Source organism: Caretta caretta, chromosome 11, assembly GCF_965140235.1.
Source record: "Caretta caretta isolate rCarCar2 chromosome 11, rCarCar1.hap1, whole genome shotgun sequence".
Classification (NCBI taxonomy): domain Eukaryota; kingdom Metazoa; phylum Chordata; order Testudines; family Cheloniidae; genus Caretta; species Caretta caretta.
The window spans coordinates 43,733,234-43,756,733 of NC_134216.1; the positions used below are offsets into that span (position 1 = coordinate 43,733,234).

The 23,500-nt window shown below is 39.3% G+C and overlaps 1 protein-coding gene across 4 annotated transcripts in view; it reads left to right on the forward strand.

The window, feature by feature from the left end:
- Positions 1-16,247, forward strand: part of MTX2 (metaxin 2) — a 60,115-nt gene extending 43,868 nt beyond the window's left edge. For all 4 annotated transcript variants that reach the window (XM_048869599.2, XM_048869600.2, XM_048869601.2 and 1 more), the window contains 7 exons: positions 6,592-6,664; positions 9,696-9,772; positions 10,649-10,741; positions 11,290-11,328; positions 11,765-11,890; positions 12,599-12,675; positions 15,727-16,247. In XM_048869599.2, the coding sequence (XP_048725556.1) occupies positions 6,592-6,664; positions 9,696-9,772; positions 10,649-10,741; positions 11,290-11,328; positions 11,765-11,890; positions 12,599-12,675; positions 15,727-15,937 (696 nt within the window). In that variant the 3' untranslated portion in view covers positions 15,938-16,247. The remainder of the gene's footprint in view (positions 1-6,591; positions 6,665-9,695; positions 9,773-10,648; positions 10,742-11,289; positions 11,329-11,764; positions 11,891-12,598; positions 12,676-15,726) is intronic.
- The last annotated feature ends 7,253 nt before the right edge of the window (positions 16,248-23,500 follow it).

Consider the following 23,500-nt stretch of genomic DNA (forward strand, 5'->3'; position numbering starts at 1 on the left):
GGCATAGGCAGCTGGTGAAAGTATTCTTTGGATGTTCTGAGCCCATCGCTCACTCATTCTGAAGCGGTGGCTCCAGTCCCACAGGGCTGGGCCCAGTTCCCCACTTTGGCCTGTTGGCTCTCAATGTAGATTCGGAGGAACCTGCCACAGCGTCACTTGACGTGCACATCCACACGCAGGTGGGGCCCTTCCCTCACGACGCCCTGTCTCCTTCCTGGCTCTGGTGGCGCTAAACATGGGGCCTCAGGATCTCTCCCCTCCCTCAGGACTCTCCTTTGCCATCCTCTTCATGGCCCTGGCACAGCCGGACAGAGATTTGGGGAGATTTGGAGCCTCCTGTAGCCCTCGCCACCCACTGCCTATGATTGAAGGCAAGACCCAAGGCTTGTTGGGATCTGATGATCCTGCTCACGATTGTAGAGGATGAGGGTGTGACGGGTTCAGTCACAGAGACCCCCTTGGAACTGCCACCTGATGTGCTGAGACTACCTCTGAGCCCATTTTCCCTGCCAGCTTGGAACTTCAGAACCCTGCTTTGTTGAGCCAGACATGCCAGTCTGCTCCAGCACAGACCCAGGGTCTGAACCACGTGCCCCAAAGCTGCAGACTTAACTGAAAATGGCTTAGCAAATGCTCCTGTCTCTAGCACCCAGACACCCAGCTCCCAATGGGATCCAAATCCCAAATAAATCTGTTTTAGTCTGTATAAAGCTTATACAGGGTAAACTCATAAATTGTCCCCCCCTTTATAACACTGATAGAGGGAGATGCACAGCTGTTTGCTCCTTCAGGTATTAATCACTTACTCTGGGTTCAATAATAACCAAAGGTGATTTTATTAAGTATAAAAAGTAAGATTTAAGTGGTTCCAAGTAATAACAGACAGAACAAAGTAAGTTACCAAACAAAATAAAGCAAAACACACAAGTCTAAGCCTAATACATTAAGAAACTGATTACAGATGAAATCTTATCCCCAGAGATGTTCCAGTAAGTTTCTTTCACAGACTGGACTCCTTCCTAGTCTGGGTCCAGCAATCACTCACACCCCCATAATTACCGTCCTTTGTTCCAGTTTCCTTCATCTCTTGGGGGTTGAGGGGCCATCTCTTGAGCCAGCTGAAGACAAAATGGAGAGGCTTCCGGGGCCTTTTATATTCTCTCTTGTGGGTGGAAACCCCTTTGTTCTTCTGTGCAAAGTCAAAGCAACAAGATGTAGTTTGTAGCCACCTGGGCAAGTCACATGTTCATGAATGATTTAGCTTTTTGCAGGCCGAGGCCATTGTTTACATTTTAGTTTGAACGGTCCCAGGAAAGCTCAGATGTGAATTGGCGTCTGTCAAAGTCTATTGTCAGTTAAGTGTTTCTTGGTTTGGCACTTACTGACAATAGTCCTTTCTCAAGAAGCTGACCAAGTAGTTCACTGAGGCTACTTAGACTCAAACACATTGAGATACAAGTACATAGCCAATATCCATAACTTCAAATACAAAAATGATACACACATACAGACAGCATAATCATGACTAGCAAACTACATACAACCTTTCAATAGACACCTCACTTGACCTCCTCTGTACAAGACCTGGTGCAACCATAGGACCCTGGTTGCAACACTGATCACAGTTCATGTCAATAACATCACAGGGGGAGCCTACTGAAGCTTAGGGAAAGAGGAAACCATAATGAACCTAAGGCTTGTCGGGTGGGGCACTGCAGGAGGGAGGATGGATGGATGAATGAATCCAGTTAACTTTATCTGAAGTGATTCCCACGTCAATTTCTCCAGCTAAGATCTGGCAAAATAAGAATTAGAAGAACTTTCTAATTCTGATGGCCATTGCTGCTTGTGTGATCAGCTTTAATTTTGTAGATTTTTTTTTTTTCATTGAAAAGCTTCCCTAATTATTGGCTTGCATTTGTGAGGTCTATCTCTGGAAGGAAAAGACTATGGCTTGATCTACACTATGAATTTATGTCTGTAAAGCTACATTGTTCAGACCTGAAAAGGTCAGTGATAGTTCTTTGGCATACAATCCTATCCTTCCATGTACCACTACATTTAAAAGCTCTGAGATGACTTGCTTGCTGCACTGACTCCGGGATAATTCAGGCACACTTTCTTTAGAACCAGCATTGAGAACAGCACATGGCAGCTATAAAAATTCACCTCCAGCTAGATGTAGAATCCTGAAGTTAATTTAGTGCCCTATTGCAAAGGGAATTACTGTGGCAAGCCTGGACAAAATTAAACTTCAGCTACTTTTCAAGAAGGAAATAAACAGCTAGGGAATAAGAGCATGGATTTGAGGTGTGATAAATTAATTTAAGAATGTTTTGCTCCTGAAAGGTTGTATTTCTCGAAGCTGTCATTTGAGATGTACACTGTTAGCACTATAATGCTGTATTGCTGATTGAATGCTATTTACATTTCTGCATGCCCAGATACAGCTTTGAAAGCCATGCAAAATTAGTAACCTATGTATATTACACCTGCATATTGTGTCTAAAATTCTGTACATACTCCTACTCTACCAGTACATAGAATATAAAATCAAATTCCTGTTTTTTAATTAGTTCATAAGATAGCTAGTACATATGGAGCCAACACTGTCCCGAAGTTCAGGAGTGTTTGTATTTGGGGTTACATATAGGCCCTTCTCTAGTGGACCTTGCATATTGGGTTTTATAAAGTATGTTGTACACCAGTCTTTTTAGATGACCTTATGGAGAGAGAATGGGCCTATTTGTATGCAAAGGTACTTAAAAAAATACATACAGTCCCAGAATAACAAAGAAAGGAAATTCAAAGTTAAGACAAATGCCCTATACATTAAAGGCTTTTATGACTTCTAATAGCTTATTTGGTATTGGGAGGCTTATGCTGAAGGTTTCAATCAGTTTTTTAATAAGTTTTGGGTTTTTAAAAAAAAATCTTATTTCCCAGCCATTGCTTATGCTTCCTGGTTGAACACAGGAATTAGGGCAGGATAGAGCAGAACCAGGATGTTTAGGCAGATGTCCCGATTTTATAGGGACAGTCCCGATTTTGGGGGCTTTTTCTTATATAGGCACCTATTACCCCCCGCCCCCGTCCCAATTTTTTACACTTGTTGTCTGGTCACCCTAGATGGGGATGAGACAACTGTCCTGGTGCTGTTTTGTGGGGAATGGAGCTGAACGGAGCAGAGGAAAACAGGAAAGGAGGACTGCTGTTGACAGGCAGCTGAGTAGCTGTTTTTTTTTTTTTTTTGCAATGATGTGAGCAAATGTGTGAAGATATTTTTATCCCTGAGGTAGGACTGTTGCCATATAAGAGCTGGGCTCCCTAGAAGCAGCAATCTCCTCATATCTCTGCACAGCAGAAGGGAACCAGGTGAGTTTAAGAATGCTGACTGAGTCTCTTCGCACAGTGGCCAAAGAAGAAGCTGGTTCCTGGCAACTGTCCCAGCTCCTGGCTGTCCTCCGGCTGGGGGTAAAAGGCTCTTCTTCCTACTGCCTACTCAGTGTGTGGCTGGAGAAGCCGTCATCCGGCAGTCTGTGAGGGGACCTCCTTTCTGTGTGTCTCATTCAGTTTCTGTGCTTTTCCTAACTATTCAGTGGGTTGCTGGTTATCTTCCTTAACTTCACTCTTCCCAAGTCCTACCAAAGATCAGTGATCTAAATTTATTCTTATTTCCCAAACTAAACTCTTGGAGGAGGTTAAATGAAGTGGAGGGAAGGAAATGCTGTTAGTTTAGATGGTATTTTAGTATAGTCTCTACTGGTTGAGACTGATTTGAGACATACTCTTCTAAGCTCTCTGGCATCATTCTAACCACAAAACATGAGAGCAAGATTTCCTCAGCCTCTGACTTAAATCAGGAGAAGGAAACCAGGGCTTTGAAGTGTGTTCTTAAATTAATCCTAATTTCAATATTTTTACTAAACTGAAATTATAATAAAGAAAGAAGAGTTGTTTGGCCAAAAATATAAAGCCATGTATTAAACTTGCCCCCTAGTGCCTGACTATTGTAGAATATTTGGTACATTAAATCACACAGTGATGGCACACTTGTGCATAGTGGGCAACAGGCAAGTGTCAATTTAAGATTTGAATTTTTCTTGGTTTATGTGACAATCTTACCTTTAGTTAAAGTTTATTTTCATACATTAGTTTGTCTTTTTAATACAAGTAAAATTGTATTCAGTAGAACTGAAACAACTGCAAAAAATATACATTCCTCAGGCTGGGATTGTTTCCAAAATAAAGGTAGAAAAAGACTGTTTTTCTTTCCTGGGAGGTTGTGTACTTTGAACCAGAAATAGCCCTTTTCACCTTGATCAATAAGTCAAGCTCTTCTGCAGTGGTTCAAGTACCGGGCAGACTGAAATAAACTATCGACAGATTTATTAATACGAAAAGAAAATGAGTTATTTACAAGATTAAAGCAGGTAAACATTATACACAAATGAGTTACAATCTTAAGTTTCAAAAGGTAATAGAAGCTTCTATAATAAGCAAGCTGTATATGTTCTTTAGGGCTAACCCGAGCTAAGCAGCTGGGGATTCCTTGCTTGTGCTTAGAAAACCTTGCCCCCTAGAGTCCAAGCAGCATAGAGATATCGTTCCTTCTTGTTAGGGTTTTTTATTCCCCCCCTCCCTCCTGCTCCCCCCCCCCCCGCCCGCGCTGAGCTGCAAACTCAGCTGATGAGATGAATTTACTTGCATGACTCCTCTTCATGGGGAGGGGAGGAGTGCAGAGCATCACAATCTATTGTTCTCTTTAATGTTCCACAATAGTCTGTCTGGTGTTGATGGGACTTCCTTGTTGGCCAGGATGTTGCACCTTCTGTTGGAGACCAGTACTTTACACTAGTTAATGTCTTTCTCCTGTCTGGTGATTTACCCAGTCATAGAGGTTTACAATCCAAATTCCTAAATATTACCTTACAATATAGGATATAGATGCTATAAGTGAGATTAATGCATGCAGCAATTTACAAGCATTCAATAAAGTGTAAACACTAAACATATTCTTATATAATCCTAGTCCTAAAGATAATACACAGGTGAGCCAGACTGATTCCAGTTGTTTGTTCGTCAGTGTTCAGTTGAGACATGGGGACCCTGGCATGAGCTGAAACCTGGTCTGCCAGTGTCACACAATATAACAGATAGACCCTACTGGTCTGCTATGTTAACAAAGCTGTCATGCATGCATGTTAAGTCCATATACCATCCTTAAAATCATAATGAAACTTCTTTTTATGTGCAGTAGATTCTCTTTACAAATAATTTAGTTGTACCTGCCTTTGTTCAGAAAGTAGTGAAGGGCTCAAGTCTGGATTAATAGCTTTCAGATTTGGAATTTGAGATTTTGGCCTTTTGGCTGGCAAAGGCGAATGCCAAATACCCAATAGGATTTAACATTGTGTTCCTCACCACTGAGCTTGAAAGGTTATTTATACTTGCCATGCTCTCACTATCACAAGTGAGAGTTACCTTGTGAAAGTTATTTTATTCTTACACAGAAACACTGTAAGTATTTTATGATGATGACTGCCGCTGATAAAAATTAGTATCCTGTGGAAATGGCTTTGTCCAGGGTTATAGATAGATATAAAAAACCATTACATTAGTCAACTATATCCTTAATTCAAGTAAACTTTATTGGTAATAAACACTGCCTTTTAATCTAGCAGAATTGCAAAGCAAAAATCGTGAAAATGTTGGCTAGTGAAAATATGGCAGCAGAAGGACCTGTAGTGTGTGTGGTGTGTTGTGTGTTTTGTGTTTTTTTTTGTTTAAAATATGTTAGAGTTGTAGCACATGCTGGGGCTTGTTCTCTGAGCATATTAGTCAGTAACAACCACAGAAGATTTGTGCCCCAGTGTTCAGGTTGACAAAATGTCACTTAGAACGATTATTGGTGACTTATAAACAACAGGTTTCAGAGTAGCAGCCGGGTTAGTCTGTATTCGCAAAAAGAAAAGGAGTACTTGTGGCACCTTGGAGACGAACCAATTTATTTGAGCATAAGCTTTCGTGAGCTTCAGCTCACTTCATCGGATGCATGCCGTGGAAACTGCAGCAGACATTATATATACACAGAGAATATGAAACAATACCTCCTCCCACCCCACTCTCCTGCTGGTAACAGCTTATCTAAAGTGACCACTCTCCTTACAACGTGTATGATAATCAAGTTGGGCCATTTCCAGCACATCGGATGAAGTGAGCTGTAGCTCACAAAAGCTTATGCTCAAATAAATTGGTTAGTCTCTAAGATGCCACAAGTCCTCCTTTTCTTTTTATAAACAACAGTAACTTTGGCAGTCAAATGCCACCATAAAATGGGAAAAACAGATGCAACTTTGTTAAACAGAAGAATTCTTCCTAATGATTTTGGACAATATCCTTATACACTATTGTCCAATGAAGTTTTATATTTTTTTTTCTTTCCTTTTCTATTTTCCCTAAAACAGAATACAGATATCTGTACTTTATAAACATTGTGCTAAGTATTAGTTTAATATATTTAAAACAAATCCATGTTTTGCTATCAGCTAATACGTGTTTTCCTATTTCTGTGCTCCTCTTTGTTTCCAGGCCTTTTTGCAAATGTGCAATCTGCCAGTCCAGGTGGTTTGTAGAGCAAATGCAGAATATATGTCCCCATCTGGTAAGTGTGGTGTTCATTTAAATTACTGTGTTAGTACCTATGTTTTGATACCATGGCAACAGCACCTCATCTTGCAGATAACAGCCAGTCAGTGCTTGTGTATGTGGGTTGCCTCTTTATTTTTTTCCTTAGTCTACTGCGATTTTTCTCTATAGAGAATGAGATAAATCAAATACAAATTTTTTAAATGTGCTGCATTGCAATTTTAAATGCAGTGGACATACAGTGGATTCACGTACTTGGTTACTCAGAAGTCTGGTGGTAACACTCTCAGAAAAAGCGTAGGGACTCTTGGCCTTCTCAACCCCAAAGATTTCTGTACGCAGAAGTATCTCTTCTGATCTCCAGGGAGATACCCCTGGGAATACCCTGTTGGCCAATCAATGGTGTTCCATTTTCCACTGTTGTAAGGGTGGGAAGAAATGCATTTTGTAATCTTAGGTGGAAGGTGATTGTCAGCATGTTAATAATTGTGGACAGATCATGGATAAACTATCAGTACCAAGAACAGTGTTGTACTTCAGTCCTCTTCTGATTGCAAAAAACGCAGATTCAGTATTTGATGTGTATGCTATCCCAAATTATGTTGGAAATTTCTATACACTCTCATCTAAAAGGTTACTAGAAAAGAATTGCTGAATGCACAACACAGTTCTGATATCCTAAAATTCTTCATTGCATTAGGATCCGTTTGTGTGAGTTAAATTAAGCTACTTCTATAATTTTTAATTCGAGTATGGAGTAGTAAAAATGCTTGCCTACATGGGTCTTTGTATTTGCATACTGCATGGTTAGCTCTGGTCCTCCTTCTTGGTATTAGTGGAAAATAAGCTGGAATCCTGTCTTTAATTAATGCTTTAAAAAAAATCTCAATGATTGGTAGCACTGAAAACAGTACAGTTCTTGTAGCAAAACCAGGATTTTTTTTTTTTAAATCAGTCTTTCAAAATAAACGCAATGGGCTGACTCTTTGTAGAAACAAGCCAGTATCTTACATGCATGGGAATAGGAGTGGTGATACTTGCATTTTCCACCTCTTGCACTCCCTTCCTCCCAGCCACATGGCTATTATCTAATACACCATTACTTGTGTCTGCAGCTTTTTTTCTATACCACTGGCTAAATAATGCAGAAAGGAGCATGACTGACAGGGGCTGATGAGAGTTGTGCTGTACGGATCACATCTAGGATATTCTATTTGTCATACTGGTTCCATTTTAAATACAGCTAGGAGTAGAAATGTGGTGATTTATTCATCGTCCTAAGTGCCCCTACTATTTTTGCGCACTGTTGTCCTTGTTTTTCTGTTTACTTCAATATCGTTTTAATAACATTTTAAAATTAATTCCAACCAAAACAGGCTATTCATAAAAGGTTTTCATTCCTGAAAAAAATCTCAAACTGATTGCAGTGGTTCTCAGACGTGCATCTCCACACTTGTGCAGGATACTTTGCAATGATACTTACTTTTCACAACTAGAAGATCCTTTTGAGGGAGTCAAATGCTGACTGTGGATATAGGAATACCAAAGGATCATCTTTATATGCTAGCAACATAAACCATAGTTTTTGCAATTCAGAAAACTTTGCATTTCTATTGTAATATGTCATCATATGGCTGCAGATGAGGTTTTTGTTGGTGCAGTGCACCTCATCTGTTACCCTTAGGCTGACTGTGCATCAGAGAGGAGTGAATCTCATGATAAAGACCATGACTGAACCAGATGTTGTTATGATCTCTGTTTGAACTAGGTCTAGTAGTAGGTTCTGTGCATTTGGCATATGGTTGGACTTCTTAATATTTTCATTAATATCTTTCAAATTATATTACTTTTAAAAACCCTGTAAATAATATTTGACTTTGGTTTGTTCTTTTAAAATATTCTGTGAAGACACACTTTTCTGTCCTCATTTTCCTTGTCTCTCCTTGAGAGCCTTTTGTGTATTGTGACCTGTTTCGTTTATTGGCTAACTCCATTATTGTCTTACGTCATATTCAGTGAACTATGTTTACTAACATAAAACAAAAAATGTCCAACATCTCCTCCATCATGTTGAGGTGATTAAATAACAATATGTAAAATACATATATATAATCTAAATTTCTTAAAATTACATAGCACTGTGTATGTACTGGTGTTTAAAGATGGTATCTGTCAAGTAGGTGTTTCATAAAGACGGCCAAGTGCTCTATTTACTTTCCTGGGATTTCCACAGTTATGCTTTGGGGAACATTGAACTAATAATCTTCCCAGCAAAGCAAGATTAATTCATGATTGGATTGAGACCTATCGATTTGTACAATAACTTGCAAATATTTGTTAGAGCAGTAGTCCCCAAACTGTGGGGCATGTCCACCTAGGGGTGGGGAGGCAGGGTATGGTGTGGCCCGGGCCAGCCCCTACAGAGGGCAGGGAGGGAGCAACCATGCAGCCCTGCTCCATCCCAGCTCTGCTTCAGCACTGCCTCCAGCCACAGCTGCCGGCCCCCACCACAGCCTGGCCACAGCTCTGAACCCAGCCGCAGCCCTGGCTACCAGCCTCCACCATGGTTCCTCACCCTGCCTTAGCCCCACTTCAAGCCTCCGCCGCCCTGGCTGCAGCTAAGCTCCCAGTCCCAGCCTCCGCTCCTGGCCTTGGCTCCGTTCCCAGCTGCAGCCTCAGCCTTGGCCCCCTTACTCCTGACCACCGCCCTACCCCCTGAGCTATGTCCCTGCTCCTGGCCTAGTTCCTAGGGGGTGGAGGGGTGGACAGGAGTAAGGGGGGGCACAACGGTGAAAAGTTTGGGGACCACTACGTTAGCATGAAAGCCAATCAATAGGACAAGTCGTAGCATAAAAGTGTGAACTAAAGCGATAGGCGTGGGGAGGCTCTATTTGTAAGTGTCTCTCAAATGAAATTTTGCATGTTCACTCTCATGTACAATCTGATAGACTTTGTGCAGAAACACTTCAAAGCCATGATTTCAAAAATTATTCTCAGTATGTATTGAAAGGTTTAATTTACTAAAAATATACTGTCTCTCACTGCAGGCAAAGTACCCTTTATTCGTGTAGGAAATCAAGTAGTATCTGAACTTGGCCCCATAGTCCAGTTTGTAAAAGCCAAGGTAAGGATATTAAATATACTTGATCAGTAACTGCTAAATACGGTAGTCACTCTTTTTAGCATTTGCACTCATTTAGCTTACTAGTATGAAATGTGACATAATTAGTTTTTAAGAGAGTAAGGTAGAAAAACCTCATATGAATGTAAAGGTAACTGCATTTTTACAATGTGGCAAATATATTAACCCCAATGCAGGCAGTAACCTTTTGCTTAAGGAAAATATGGTGTAATGGGGGTTTGTGATGGTATGATGGGGGTATTTTCCTCTGGCATTTATTCAAATGATAGAAATCAGCTGTAAGTACAGGATTTCATCATGTTAACAAGGAGCTGAAAAATAACCTAGACCTTGCAATAGCACTTCTTTTTTGGCTCCCAAGTATAGTATTCTTAGAAAGACATACAGTGTTTGCTTAAGGCTTGAAATTTCAGCTAATATATGTTTGTATTTGCTTTTACTTTGTTCTATCCTTGTAAAGCAGGGTCTGCTTATTAAGTAGTTTATTTTGATAAACTGTTTATATCATCAACTTACTTCTTCACACAGAAGAAATCATAGTAATAGTGAAGCCATGAAATCAAGTTGTACTCAGCTAAAAAAGAAATGCACAGTAGTTCTGTCGCTGAAAATAAATCTACATTTGTCTTTTGAGTTTGATTATATTGCAATAGAACATTTTCTGTTTAATACTGAAGGTAATTTTAGTATGGAAGGTACTTTATAATATTTACCCATCTATTTTATGATTTAGAGACCTATATAGAGAGATCAAGACCTGATCTAAAGCACATTGACTTCTGTTGACTTTGGCTCAAGCCCTAGCTGAATATTGTAATATCCTTTCTTACAGGGTTGTATATTCTTTTACCCCCTTAGGGCCATTCACTCAGTGATGGGTTGGATGAAGTCCAAAAAGCTGAGATGAAAGCCTACATGGAATTAGTCAATAATATGCTATTGACAGCAGAGGTACAGCAAACCATAATAATTTGTTGATTTTGTAGGTGATAAGTGGGCAAAAATGGAGGGGTTTTTTTTCTATGTGGAAAATGTATTTTATTTTCAAATTCTTAGATTGGGAAATAGTTCATCAACTCATAAGCTAGTGTCCTTACAAGAAAAGAACTCCACATTCTCTGTGGTCTCTTTACAAATGTCATATGAAAATTTCATGAATTGAGGTTGAATTTTGTTGTACAAAACAGCGGTGAGTTTATAAAGACTAACATGTAGCTGTAAAGAAAGTTGACACATAATTTATATAGTGTATTCTGAACTCCATCTTAATTTCAAATCTGATCTGGTGGCTGTTCTGAAAGAGAACTAGCAACCAGGCTTTTGTCTTGTAAGCATCACCATTAACTTCTCTTTTGTGTTCATGGAAGGCACTGTTAGACTTAAAATATTTGTGGGATATGCTGTTAATTTAACTTAAAAGAAAACATCAATATTTAGAAATAACTCTCTGTGCAGTCTAACTGAAATTTCAGAATAAAGAAGTGATTTTTTTCCCCTAGTTGTATCTTCAGTGGTGTGATGATACTACAGTACAGGAGGTGAGTGGTTCTGCAGCATTTATCTTAATTAAAATTTAATGAGAAAACACTTTTGCTCGCAAATGCAAGTCCCTACTCATAAATGAAACATTGAGGTTTATACCATTAATGATATAGTTTTTCACTTTAATTTTGCTTGCATATACGTTTTAGGGAAGCTGTGTGTCATTACTGAAGGTAGCTGGCTGCAAAGTAGATATGTTTTTATATATTTTTCAGCTAGAGTAATAGAGTAAATGGTTTCTTTTTCTTTAGGCTGCAAACTATGAATTTCTGTGCAGAGTAACTTCTTAATATTTTACAAAAGCCAATGTGAATGCCTTTTGACCCATGACAGCCATAGCTGTTTTGTAAATAACAGCATACTGTCTTACCTGCTTTTTTTTTTTTTTTTTTAAAAAGTGATTTTGTTTTTGTGGGTTTTTTTTAAACAAAGATTACTCATCCAAGGTATGGATCCCCTTATCCTTGGCCTCTCAATCGCATTTTGGCCTATCAGAAACAATGGGAGATCAGACGTAAGATGAAAGCTATTGGATGGGCTGGCAAGTCACTTGAACAGGTCAGTCAGATAATAGCCAGAGTTGAATTCTTCATTCTGTTTTTTCTTTTTTAAATAACCTCTCAGCAATGAAATACATATAAATAAAATATCAAAAGTGTCAAAATTCCAGAGAAGCAATATTTTATTTCCTATGTTTCATAAAATATATGTATTGTGAAACTCCATACATTTAAAACAATTGTCTATGGAATCCATGTCTCTGGCTTCAACAGCAATAAACTTTTAAATCACACACACAGTCTGAGAAAAATGAAAGATGTTTTCTCATGAATATGTATCTCTGTGCTGAATGTCTGTTTATGTGAGTTTAGACCATGATCCTGGAAAGGGATTAGCAGACAAGGACTCTGATTCCCATGTGAAGATAATGGGGTCCCTTTGCAGGATTGTGGCAATTTTGTTCTTGGAGCTCCAAGAAAAATACAAGGAAGTTTAGAGGTAAACATTTGATATATTAATTTTAACCCAATTACTGACAATAGGAATATTAGCAACTTTCCTTATGTCAACAACATACTTGTCATTGAAGGTCTGGAAATAAGATTTGTAATTGGAATCTGTGTAACATCTATGATCTACATAGTTAATTTAGTCATTTATTACAAATGCCTACTGCTCCTATGTATGCAATAAGGGAGCTATTTTGTAGAGAATTGTGTTCTCATCTGACTATTTAGGTACTGTACTAATCTTTTGTTTGTTTAGGTGTTGGAAGATGTAGATCAGTGTTGTCAAGCTCTCTCTCAAAGACTGGGAACACAATCATATTTCTTCAATAAGCAGTAAGTTATTTTATATGGAAATGTAATGTACTGTAGGTATATTACTCTCCAGAACATAGCTGGATGGGGACTATTTTTGCCTTATTTTAATACCTTATGAGCAGTAAGGAACATGTGGGAATGAATCCATAAATTGCATATATAAGAATTTCTGAAATTATAAAAGATACTAAGTTTCCATAAAATATTTCATATATTTTCTCTAGTGTTTTTTAGACTTAATCCTATTTTCTACTGACATGATACAGAATACACAATAGTTTGTCAGTTAAAAACATATAATGTAAAAAGAGAAACCTGTAGTTTTAATAGGTAACTAAGCAATAATCCACTTAATTACATTAGCATATGTTGGCATTTCTTAGATACCTATCAGTGTAAGTGCGCTAATGCATGATAAGCAGAATGAATGAGACGTATTTTGATCCAACCGCGCTTCCTGCATAGGTTAATTCAAGTGACACAGTGGCGGGGAAGGCTATGTCTACACTGCATCCCAAGGTGTGATTGCAGCCCGTGTAAACATACCACACTAGCTTTAAGGGCGCTAGCACAGATGAAAATAGCAGCACGGCCTGAACAAGCACACTGGGGACCCTGGGTAAATACTCATGTTGCTAGCTTGTGCTGAAGCCTGTGTCTCCACATCGACGCTGCTGTTTTTAGCTGTGCTACTGCAGGTAAAGGATTCATACTTTGGATTGCAGCGTAGACATACTTTAAAGAGTTGGGTTCACATGAAGATGCCTGTGAAGTCATATGACTGTGGGGAAACACTGGTCTTCTCCCCACAAAGGATTGATTACAAAGTAGCAGCTATGATTTGAGTAAGTACTGTTCTGGGCCTTTGCAGAAAAGCCACCGCGGACCCAGATCTGACATATACCAGATGTCCTTTGCTATTGTCAGTCAGGTCCAGTTGCAAATGTATACTCTCCCAAAAATATTCTTGTAATTACTGTGAATTTAAAATAATGTTGAATATATTCATGTACTGCACCCATCACCATGGCATGTGAACCATGAAGTTACATAAAGAATATACATTCCAAGTGCGATGTATGTGATTTTTTTTTTTAAAGCTGCCTTTGCATTCCCCTGATTATGGCAGTATCTGGGGGCCAGTTTTAGGTATTTTTGGTGGAGTGAGAATGGGGAAATTACAAAGACACTTAAATAAAATTAGCTTGTGACATTACACACTAATAGAGACAGGGAAGGGGTTAACTGACGGCTTATTAAAGCAAGGATATATGAAGGAGCCAGTGGGATTCAGAGGGGAGGCATCTGAGGGTGGGAGGAAGCAATTTTCTTGTCCAGCTATGTCACAGAATCAGAAAGCAAGGAGGAACTGGGAAACTGAGTAACTATATTGGATTGTTTGGTTTTTCCCATAGGTTAAGTTTACTTCAACTGACTGTTACTTGTTAGTTTGGACCAGACCGAAGAAAGCTCAGTTTATGATCCCCAGTACATTAGGTGGGGATGGAAAAATGCCTCAATTAGCAGGCTGTAATATTTTGTTTCTTGCCTCTTTTCCCCCAAAGATTTTGCAAAGTTAAGGTTAGGTGGGCAGTGTAGTTGGATGAGAGTGAGTGCTGTAGGATTACATAGTAGTAGAGAACAATTATTCCAACTATTCATTTTGAGGCATTCTGAACAGTCTTTTATAAAGGTGGTATTTGTTTTGTAAAGGATATGCTATTGTTTGGGGGTGTTAGGTGGATTCCATAACACACGCTTTCAACCTTTAATTTTTTTAATGTTTTTTGTCTGTAAATAGTAGTAGAGTTTCTCAATAATTAGTCTCATAAAATATTCTTCTAGCTCATTAATACTTAGTATGTAGTTCTTGGACATTAGTGAAGAAAAGCTCTAAATTGTTAAAATATACTTAAGGAAAATGTGTTTTGGGGTTTTTTTTTTGTTTTGTTTGCAGATAGACCAGAGCTGCAAAAAGTTCACTAAGGTCAAGCTATGGAAGGCTTGTACACATAGCCATGAGTATGACTGCAGACTTATTCAAGAAACCACTGTTCTCCTTTGGGTTATGGTGGCTTTGGTTACAGTGTTTTATTTCCATTTGTTTAGTCTCTTTAACACAAAAGAGATGGCCATAAATGCTACTACCATGTAGTTACTTTTTCGCACTAGTCAAGGAATTTTTGGTGGCTGAAAAGACCAGGAGAGATGTGGCGTTTTTGCTGTTTTGAAGAGCACCATTCTGTTCGAAGGGGTAGTTTTGTTATGCACAGTATCTGCAGAGGAGACTGGGAATATAGATTCCCTTCCCACAAAATCAAAAGTGAGAAACAGTTGGTGCTGGACAGAGGAGTCAGTGGGTAGGCTTTGCATGCATTTTATGAAAAGGTATTTTGTAACTTCTTCACTGTTTGGGAAAAAAAACAACCCCCCCACACCGCTCATTTGTTAATGGGAGCACTGAGCAGCAATTGAGAATTCAGGCCAAAATTTGTTAGTATACATATAAAATACGGTAGAACCTCAGAGTTATGAACACCTCAGAAATGGAGGTTGTTCATAACTCTGAAACGTTTGTAACTCTGAACGAAACATTATGGTTGTTCTTTCAAAAGTTTACAATGGAACATTGACTTAATACAGCTTTGAAACTTTACTATGCAGAAGAAAAATGCTGCTTTTAACCACCTTAATTTAATGAAACAAGCACAGAAACAGTTTCCTTACCTTGTCAAATCTTTTTTTTTTTTAATTTCCCTTTATTTTTTTAGTAGTTTACATTTAACACAGTGCTGTACTGTATTTGCTTCCAAACAAGGTGTATGGCTGACTGGTCAGTTTGTAACTCTGGTGTTCATAATTCTGAGGTTCTACTGTATTTAAGGTTTTATGCATTTGTTAAATCTTGAGCTTTATTTGGTTAAATATGACCAGTTTGATTACTTTGAGAAAATACTTGGAGTTTTTTTAATATTTAAAAAAAAACAGAGTACAGTAGGATTTTCCTTATAAGGTTTTCAGTGTTTTCTGACTCCCAGAGGCCCACTTTTTCCCCTGTCTCTTTTATAGGCCAACTGAGTTAGATGCATTGGTATTTGGACATCTGTTCACAATTCTTACTACTCAGCTGACCAGTGATGAACTCTCTGAAAAAGTGAAAAACTACAGCAACCTCGTGGCCTTTTGCAGGAGAATAGAGCAACACTATTTTGAGGATCATGATAAAGACAGCTCTGCAAGTGCTGCATCCAAATCCTCAAAGGGTTATCTACCGAGTTAAATGCTTCATTTTGTGGTGGGGAGGCCCAGTTTCTGAAACAAATTTTGATTTAATTGTTTAACAGATGATGATGATGGCTTTGAAAATGCAAAAGTGTGTAATAAAACCTCTTGGAAGCTGCTAAAACATTCTGGAGCACGGAAAGTTCAAACTGCATTTTGTGTGTTATAGAATTCACTGTATACATTTAACATGAAATGATTTTTAAGGTATTGCCATTTAAATGCCATATAGGCTATTAAATATTAAACTAAAGTGACCTTGGAACAATATTGTATCTGTATTAAAAATAAAAAGAAATGAAAAACTACTATTTTTAAAAGTGACTGACTGTTCAATCTTTCCTAAAACCTTTTAATAAGCTTTAGTCGTACGTTAGAAACAGTGTTTCCTTTTGCCCTTCTGCTAGGAGGATCTGAAAAGTAATTTGCATTACACCCTGTAGGATTAACTTGTTGACTAGAAGGTAGGCAAGTAATAGGAAAATTTACTCTATTCAGGCTTCAACAAGTTTCCACTTTGAAAGTCAGTGTGTTTACAAGGTGATTAGGTCCTTTTAAGAGATTAGCATTCTAAACCAAATGGATAAATGAAGAGTATATCTTCATAAATGAAGAGCTTTATCAAATGTAGGGTACCACTAACTTTAAACGAAATGGTAACAATGCAATAAAGTTAAAGCATCTTTTAAGATTTGTTTGTATTGTTTTGAGAAATTAAAAAAAAGAAAGAAAAGAAATTGAGGTGACTGTAATGCTTGTGAAAGGTGGAAAGTAAACAGCCTCGGAGAGTGGAGACCTCCTATCAATGCACAGAACAGTGCAGCATGGGCATCAGCCATGCAAGTTTCCATGCGCTGTCCCAAAAAGGTGTCTCAGAATGACAACTTCTGGGAAAGAAAGGACATGAGTCCTTGACCTCTGCTCAGATAGCAATGAAAGGTGTCCAAAGTTGTTGTTTTTTTGTGATGTGGATATGGAAAAGGCATCGAGATTATTAGCTCATTTTTGATAGGGAACCTGACAGGCCATTTTGGGGTGTTGATTCTCTCACGCCAATCTGTTCTAGTTTTGAATTACCGAGCTAAAAGTGAAAGACTATTTACAGTATCTTAATTATTTCACCTCAACAAAAGCTTCTCTATCTGGGACCAGATGGCAAAACAGACTTCTAGTTTTCTGGCAACCAACTGATTAAAAACTAGTAGTCAAATCAAATTTTTCAGGCATCAGTCATTTTTACTGCATCAGTCTTAAGTTTTGTCACTTCTCATTTTTTGTCTTTCAGTGCTTCTTATTGGCTTTGCTTTTTCTTGATCTCTTCACGTTTGTTTCTGAGTTTTTTATATTTGTTTCTTCAATCTTTCCTATTTTTCAGCTTGTCTTGTTCCTCCTCCAGCACACTTAAATGTCTGTGTCCAGCTGTTTGTTTCCAGCCTGACAATATTGCTCCCAAACTCTGAAGCCCACAGTGTGGGCTTTTTTCTTCTTCCTCTCTCAAGTAGAAGGACGTGGCTGTCTTTTCTCTGGGCATATTTTTTCTTTCTCCCCACACCCCTCGGCTCCCTCGGCTCCTTAAGGTTTTTTTATGCTCTCCTATGGTATGTTTAGGTGCATTAGTATGATAGTAAAGCACTTGAAGTTAAATAACCCATTATGGTATGCCAGAAGCCTTGCTCTTTGGTTTTTAATACAAAATCAAATTAGACTTAAAAATCAGTTTTGTTTCTTGTTTGTTAGTGGCTAATATATTAGAAAGCAGATTAGTCTTTGGACTTCAAAATTCCCAAAAAGTAATCTGGTGACAAATTTTCTCCCACACTATTTGCGCAAATCCAGGTTTTGCCACCTTTATTTCATGTAGTATCTTACTTCACGTGTAGTCCTGTTAATTTCAGTGAGGCTACTTATGAAGTTACTTAGCATGCGATTTAGGGCTCCCGCTTGCCTTGCGGGTGCTTAAGTAGTATCTCCAGGCACATCTAATAGCAGCATTCTGTGCTACTTTTATAAATTAAATTGTGCATGGTATTTTGCCAAAACTTAAGTTGAGATGTTGCTCAGAAATACTGTCCAAAAACAAGAAACGTCAACTTTCTGCCAAAAAACTCTAGGTTCAATAAACCTAGGCACAGTGAGGCACTAGCTCAATAGCCTGATTGTTGGAACTGTTGTGTTTCAGTGATGTAGAAGGTGAGGTCCACTGCATTATGAAATTACACTCCTCTGGCTACATTGGTTTGCCGTAGTCAATATCAAAATAATTATGGTTTTGATTATTTACACATTAATCATGAGGTTTTGACTTATGTTCCCTGGGGTCTCATAAAGGTAGCAAAGACCAATTGCTGGAAAGCCTGTCACATTTCACAGCTTCATCAGCAGGATAACTATTAACCTAATTATTAACTGAGATCTTACTATTATTAATGTTACAAGTTGCCATTATTACTTGCACAGTTGAAATGTGGTTACTGAATTCTTCAATCCTGTACTAGAACACCGGGTTTCTTCCAGAGGAGTACACAAACGTGAGTGTTATGCAGGTCTAGCATTTGTTTGTAACATAGCAGTTCAGGCTTATTAAAACTGGAAGATGTAGCTCCATTCCTGCTTCTGGTCTTTTAGGAATTTCCCAAGTCTGCATGTTGGCCCATTACCATTTAAAAAAAAAATAAAAAACTAAACTCTTTAAGTACTATGTGGTGAGATGTTCTATTATCAAAATATTAATTATAACTTTTACACTGAAGATTCAGACACCCGTTTTGAGTACCTGCTTTTCATAGGTCACATGAATGCAAAAACCAAAAATCATGGATGTGAGGGTTTTTTAAGTCAGAGGAGAATGAAGTATTGATTAACACCTAACTGCAATACTCTTTTCCTTTTCTTGAGATAAAAACGAATTTGTCTCTGATGAAAGAAATTTCAGATTTGACTAGATCCTGTGTAAAATCTTGAGTATCATATTCAAGCAGTGATCACCATATTTGGGGTCAGGAAGGAATTTTCCCTGGGTCATATTGGCAGAGACTCCAGGGATTTTTTGCCTTTCTCTGCAGCATGGGTCACTTTCAGCTTGAAACTAGTGTAAATGGTGGATTCTCTGTAACTTGAAGACTTTTAAATCATAATTTGAGGACTCCAGTAACTCAGCCAGAGGTTATGGGTCTATTACAGGGCTGGGTGAGCAAGTTCTGTGGCCTGCAATATGCAGGTCAGACTAGATCAGTGGTTCTCAACCAGGCGTACACAGAAGTTTTCGAGGGGTACTCAACTCATCTAAATCAGTGTTTCTGAACCTGGGGGTTGCGACTCCCAGAGGGGTTGCGCGATGGGTTTAGGGGGTTGCAAGTGCAGGGCTGGTGTTAAGGGATGGCAAGCTGGGCAGTTGCTTGGGGCCTCATGCCACAGGGGCTCCGCGAAGCTAAGTTACATGCTTCAGCCTCGGGCAGTGGGGCTCGGGCTCCAGCCTTGCTATCCAGGATTCCAGCTTCAGACAAGGCTCAGCAAGTGGAAAAACAGGCTCCAATCAATTTATTTTTTAATTACATGGTAAAAATGAGAAAGTAAGCAATTGTTCAGTAATAGTGTGCTGTGACACTTTTGTATTTTTATGTCTGATTTTTGTAAGCCAGTAGTCCTTGAATTGAGGTGAAACTTGGGGTATGGAAGACAAATCAGACTCCTGAAAGGGGTACAGTCATCTGGAAAGGTTGAGAACCACTGGACTAGATGATCATGATGGTCCCTTCTGTCCTTTGTGTCTGAACAGTAGCTTGTATGGAACCCAGCTGCAGGAATACTCACAGGTACAAAACCCTGAGCACATAGACCACTTACTCTTAAGACTCTGCAGTGGTTGCTAGTGAAACACCAGATTTGTAGCAAAAATTTAGAGTGCTTTGAAAACACAGCGGTGAGCTCAGTAACCTCTTATATCTTAGCAATAACATGTTTCAGGAGAGAGGAAGAGCATTAGTAATGCAGCACTTTGGATGTGGAACTCTTTCTTCTGAAGGGAATTAATCCTAGCAATGTGATTTAGTCTTTTCTAATATGTGAATGGATGGCTTTTTAGAATAGCTCTTTCTGGATTGATGCCAGCCAGCCTTGAATTTCTTTTTTGTACAGCACTCTGATAACCTTTTGTATGACGGTTACTATACAAACTTGGTTTTGTACGATCCGCTCATTACTAATTTGAAACAGAAATGATTGCAAATCTTGTTCGGTAACATCAAATCAACCTTTTTTCCCCTTTAAAGTCTGAGATAGCCATATGCATTAACTCTCTCTGAATGTCTGTTCCAGAATATAAATTCAAACCCTATGAAAATGGTTGGCAAAAGATACGGATCTATTATAAACAAATAAAGCTTTTGTAAATCTATTTGAGCCACTCAGAGTGCACTTAAGGATGCAGAGAATAGTGAATTAGATTGAAAACTCAGTATTAAAGTAAGATGAGATGCAAGACTATAAGACTTTGCAGCTAAATTAAATAGTTTCTGTACCCTTAATCACCATCTCCTCTACCCTTTCTATTGTTTGAGTAATTGAGTTTTCAAAATTCCCAATGTAGTTTCAATTGGAAAAAAAGTATTCTCTGCTTCCTAGCCTAAAGTGTTGTGTGGTGGTCTTGAGCACTGGGACAGTTGCTGTGTTGACCTCAGAGGTAGCTGCATTTCAGTGGTAGATGGAGTGATTACTATATGGCACATATTTATAAAGTATTTTAAGTGCTTTGGGGTCCATTATGTTGATATATTACAATTATTAAACTTAACCAAACTGCAATGTAAAATCTGACTGCACGATTAGTTTTTAATACGTCATATTTTTTACATTAACCCTATGAAATTCTGTGTGCTCACTAATGTAACAGATTTGTCACTCTTTAATGAGATTATCAACCAGATTTGTATTTTATTAAAAAAGATACCAGTAAAGCTTAATAGTGTTGATGTAAGGCATTTAATTTGGTGTAGCACAACAGTTTGATTTAATACAAAATCAAGATGGCCTACATTAAATGGATTAAAGACTGGCTAGCTGCTAGGACTCAAACTGTAATTCTAAATGAGGAATTGTCACTGAGCTGATGTGGAGTCCTGCAGGGGGTCTTTTTGGTCCTTTGCTTATTATATTATGAGTGACTTGGAAGAAAAGCATATTTTTTTATTACTGATACACTGATATGACACAGTGATTGGGAGAGTGATAAATAGTGAAGAGGACAGGTTGCTGAGACAGAGAGCCCAACCCAAGTTGTTTGGTAAACTGGGTTCAAACAAGCATTATGCATTTCAGTACGGCCAAATGTAAAGCCATACACCTAGGAACAAAGGAATGTAGGTCATAATTACAGGATGGAGGCTCTATCCTGGGAAGCAGTGACTCTGAAAAAGATCTTGGGGATCCTGATGAATAATCAGCAATACATGAGTGTCTAGTGCGATGCTCTGGCCAAAAGGGCTAATGTGATCCTTAGATGGGTAAACAGGAATATATTCTATGCAGTGTTTTTGTAGCCATTTTGGTCCCAGGATATTAGAGAGACAAGGTGGGTCTGTGTCCCCAGACCTGAGGAAGCTTGAAAGCTGTGTAGTTGGAAAGCTTGTCTCTCTCACCAACAGAAGTTAGTCCAATAAAATATATTACTTCACCCACCTTGTCTCTCTAAATGGGGGAAATATCGTGTAAGGATAGGAAAGTTGTTGCCTCTATTTGGTGTTGGTGTGATTACTGCTGGAATATTGCATCCAGTTCTATGGTATAGCTACACTTGGAGCTGGGGAGGTGACTCCCAGCTTGAGGAAATGTACTCACACTAGCTCTGATGGAGCTAGTGCACTAAAAATAATGAGCTAACGTGGACATCTCCTCGAGCTGGAAACCACATTTCCAGCACCAAGTGTACACCTATCCCTACTGTCGACACTTCAAGAAGTGTGTTAACAATTGGAGAGGGTTCAGAGAAGAGCCACAAGAATGATTAAAGGATAGAAAATATGCCTTAATAGTGAGATACTCAGAGTATGTCTACACTACAAAATTAGGTCAATTTTATTTAAGTCGACATGAGCCTCTGATTTAAACAAGTCGATTTTGCATGTCCCCACTATGCTCATTGTGTCGGTGGAGTGCATCCTCACTAGCAGGGCTTGCATTGACTCATCGAGCGCTGCACTGTGGGTCGCTCTCCCACAGTGCATGGAGTCGAGTAGAATGTTGGGTTGGGCTTGCAATGCCTCATGGGACCAAAACATTTGTGCAGGTGGTTATAGGAACATGGCATTAGCCTCCAACGATGCACTTACACCCCTCCCTCCCTCCCTGAAATCAATGGCAAACAAACCAAGCCTTTTTCATGCCTTTTTTCCTAAGGGTTACCCGCACAGACGCCATAGCATAGCAAGCATGGACCCTGCTCAGCTGTACACTGTTGTGAGCATTACAAACACCTCACGCCTTATCCTGCAGTATTTGCTCAGCTGAAGCAGGAGTCACCACGCAGAACAATGTGATGCCACACAAGGAGCCCTGCTGGAAGCCATGGAGCAGAGCAATTCACGGATGCTAGTGACAGTCACGCATCACCTTAACTCGATGGAGTGCCACTTCTGGGCCCAGGAAACAAGCACTGACTGGGATCGCATAGTTATGCAGATATGGGATAATGAGCAGTGGCTGCAGAACTTCTGAATACTCAAGGCCACTTTTATGGAACTGTGTGAAGAGCTTTCCCCAGCCCCTTAGTGCAGCAATACTAAAATGAGAGCTGCTGTGACAGTGGAGAAGTAATTGGCAATAGCTCTGTGGAAGGAATCAGTAGGGAATCAGTTCGGAGTTGGTAAATCTACTGTGAGATCTGCCGTGATCCAAGTAGCCAGGGCACTCAATAGACTTCTGCTAAGAAGGGTAGTGACTGGGAAACGTGCAGGACATAGTGCATGGCTTTGCCACAATGGGGTTCCCTAACTGCGATGGGGTGATAGATGGAACGCATATCCCTATCTTGGCACCAGACCACTTTGCCACCCAGTACATAAACCGAAAGGCGTACTTCTCAATAGTGTTGCAAGTGTTAGTGGATCATGGGGATCGTTTCACTGACATCAACGTGGCATGGTCAGGAAAGGTGCATGATGCGCCCATCTTTAGGAACTCCAGTCTGTTCAGAAAGCTGCAAGCAGGGACTTTCTTTCCAGGCTTCAAAATAACTGTTGGTGATGTTGAAATGCCAGTTGTGATCCTGGGAAACCCAGCCTACCCCTTGCTCCCATGGCTCATGAAGCTGTACACAGGCAGCATGGACAGCAGTAAGGACCAGTTCAACAATAGGCTAAGCAAGTGCAGAATGGTGGTGGAATGTGCCTATCATAAATATAAAGGAAAGGGTAAACCCCTTTAAAATCCCTCCTGGCCAGAGGAAAAATCCTCTCACCTGTAAAGGGTTAAGAAGCTAAAGGTAACCTCGCTGGCACCTGACCAAAATGACCAATGAGGAGACAAGATACTTTTCAAAAGCTGGGAGGAGGGAGAGAAACAAAGGGTC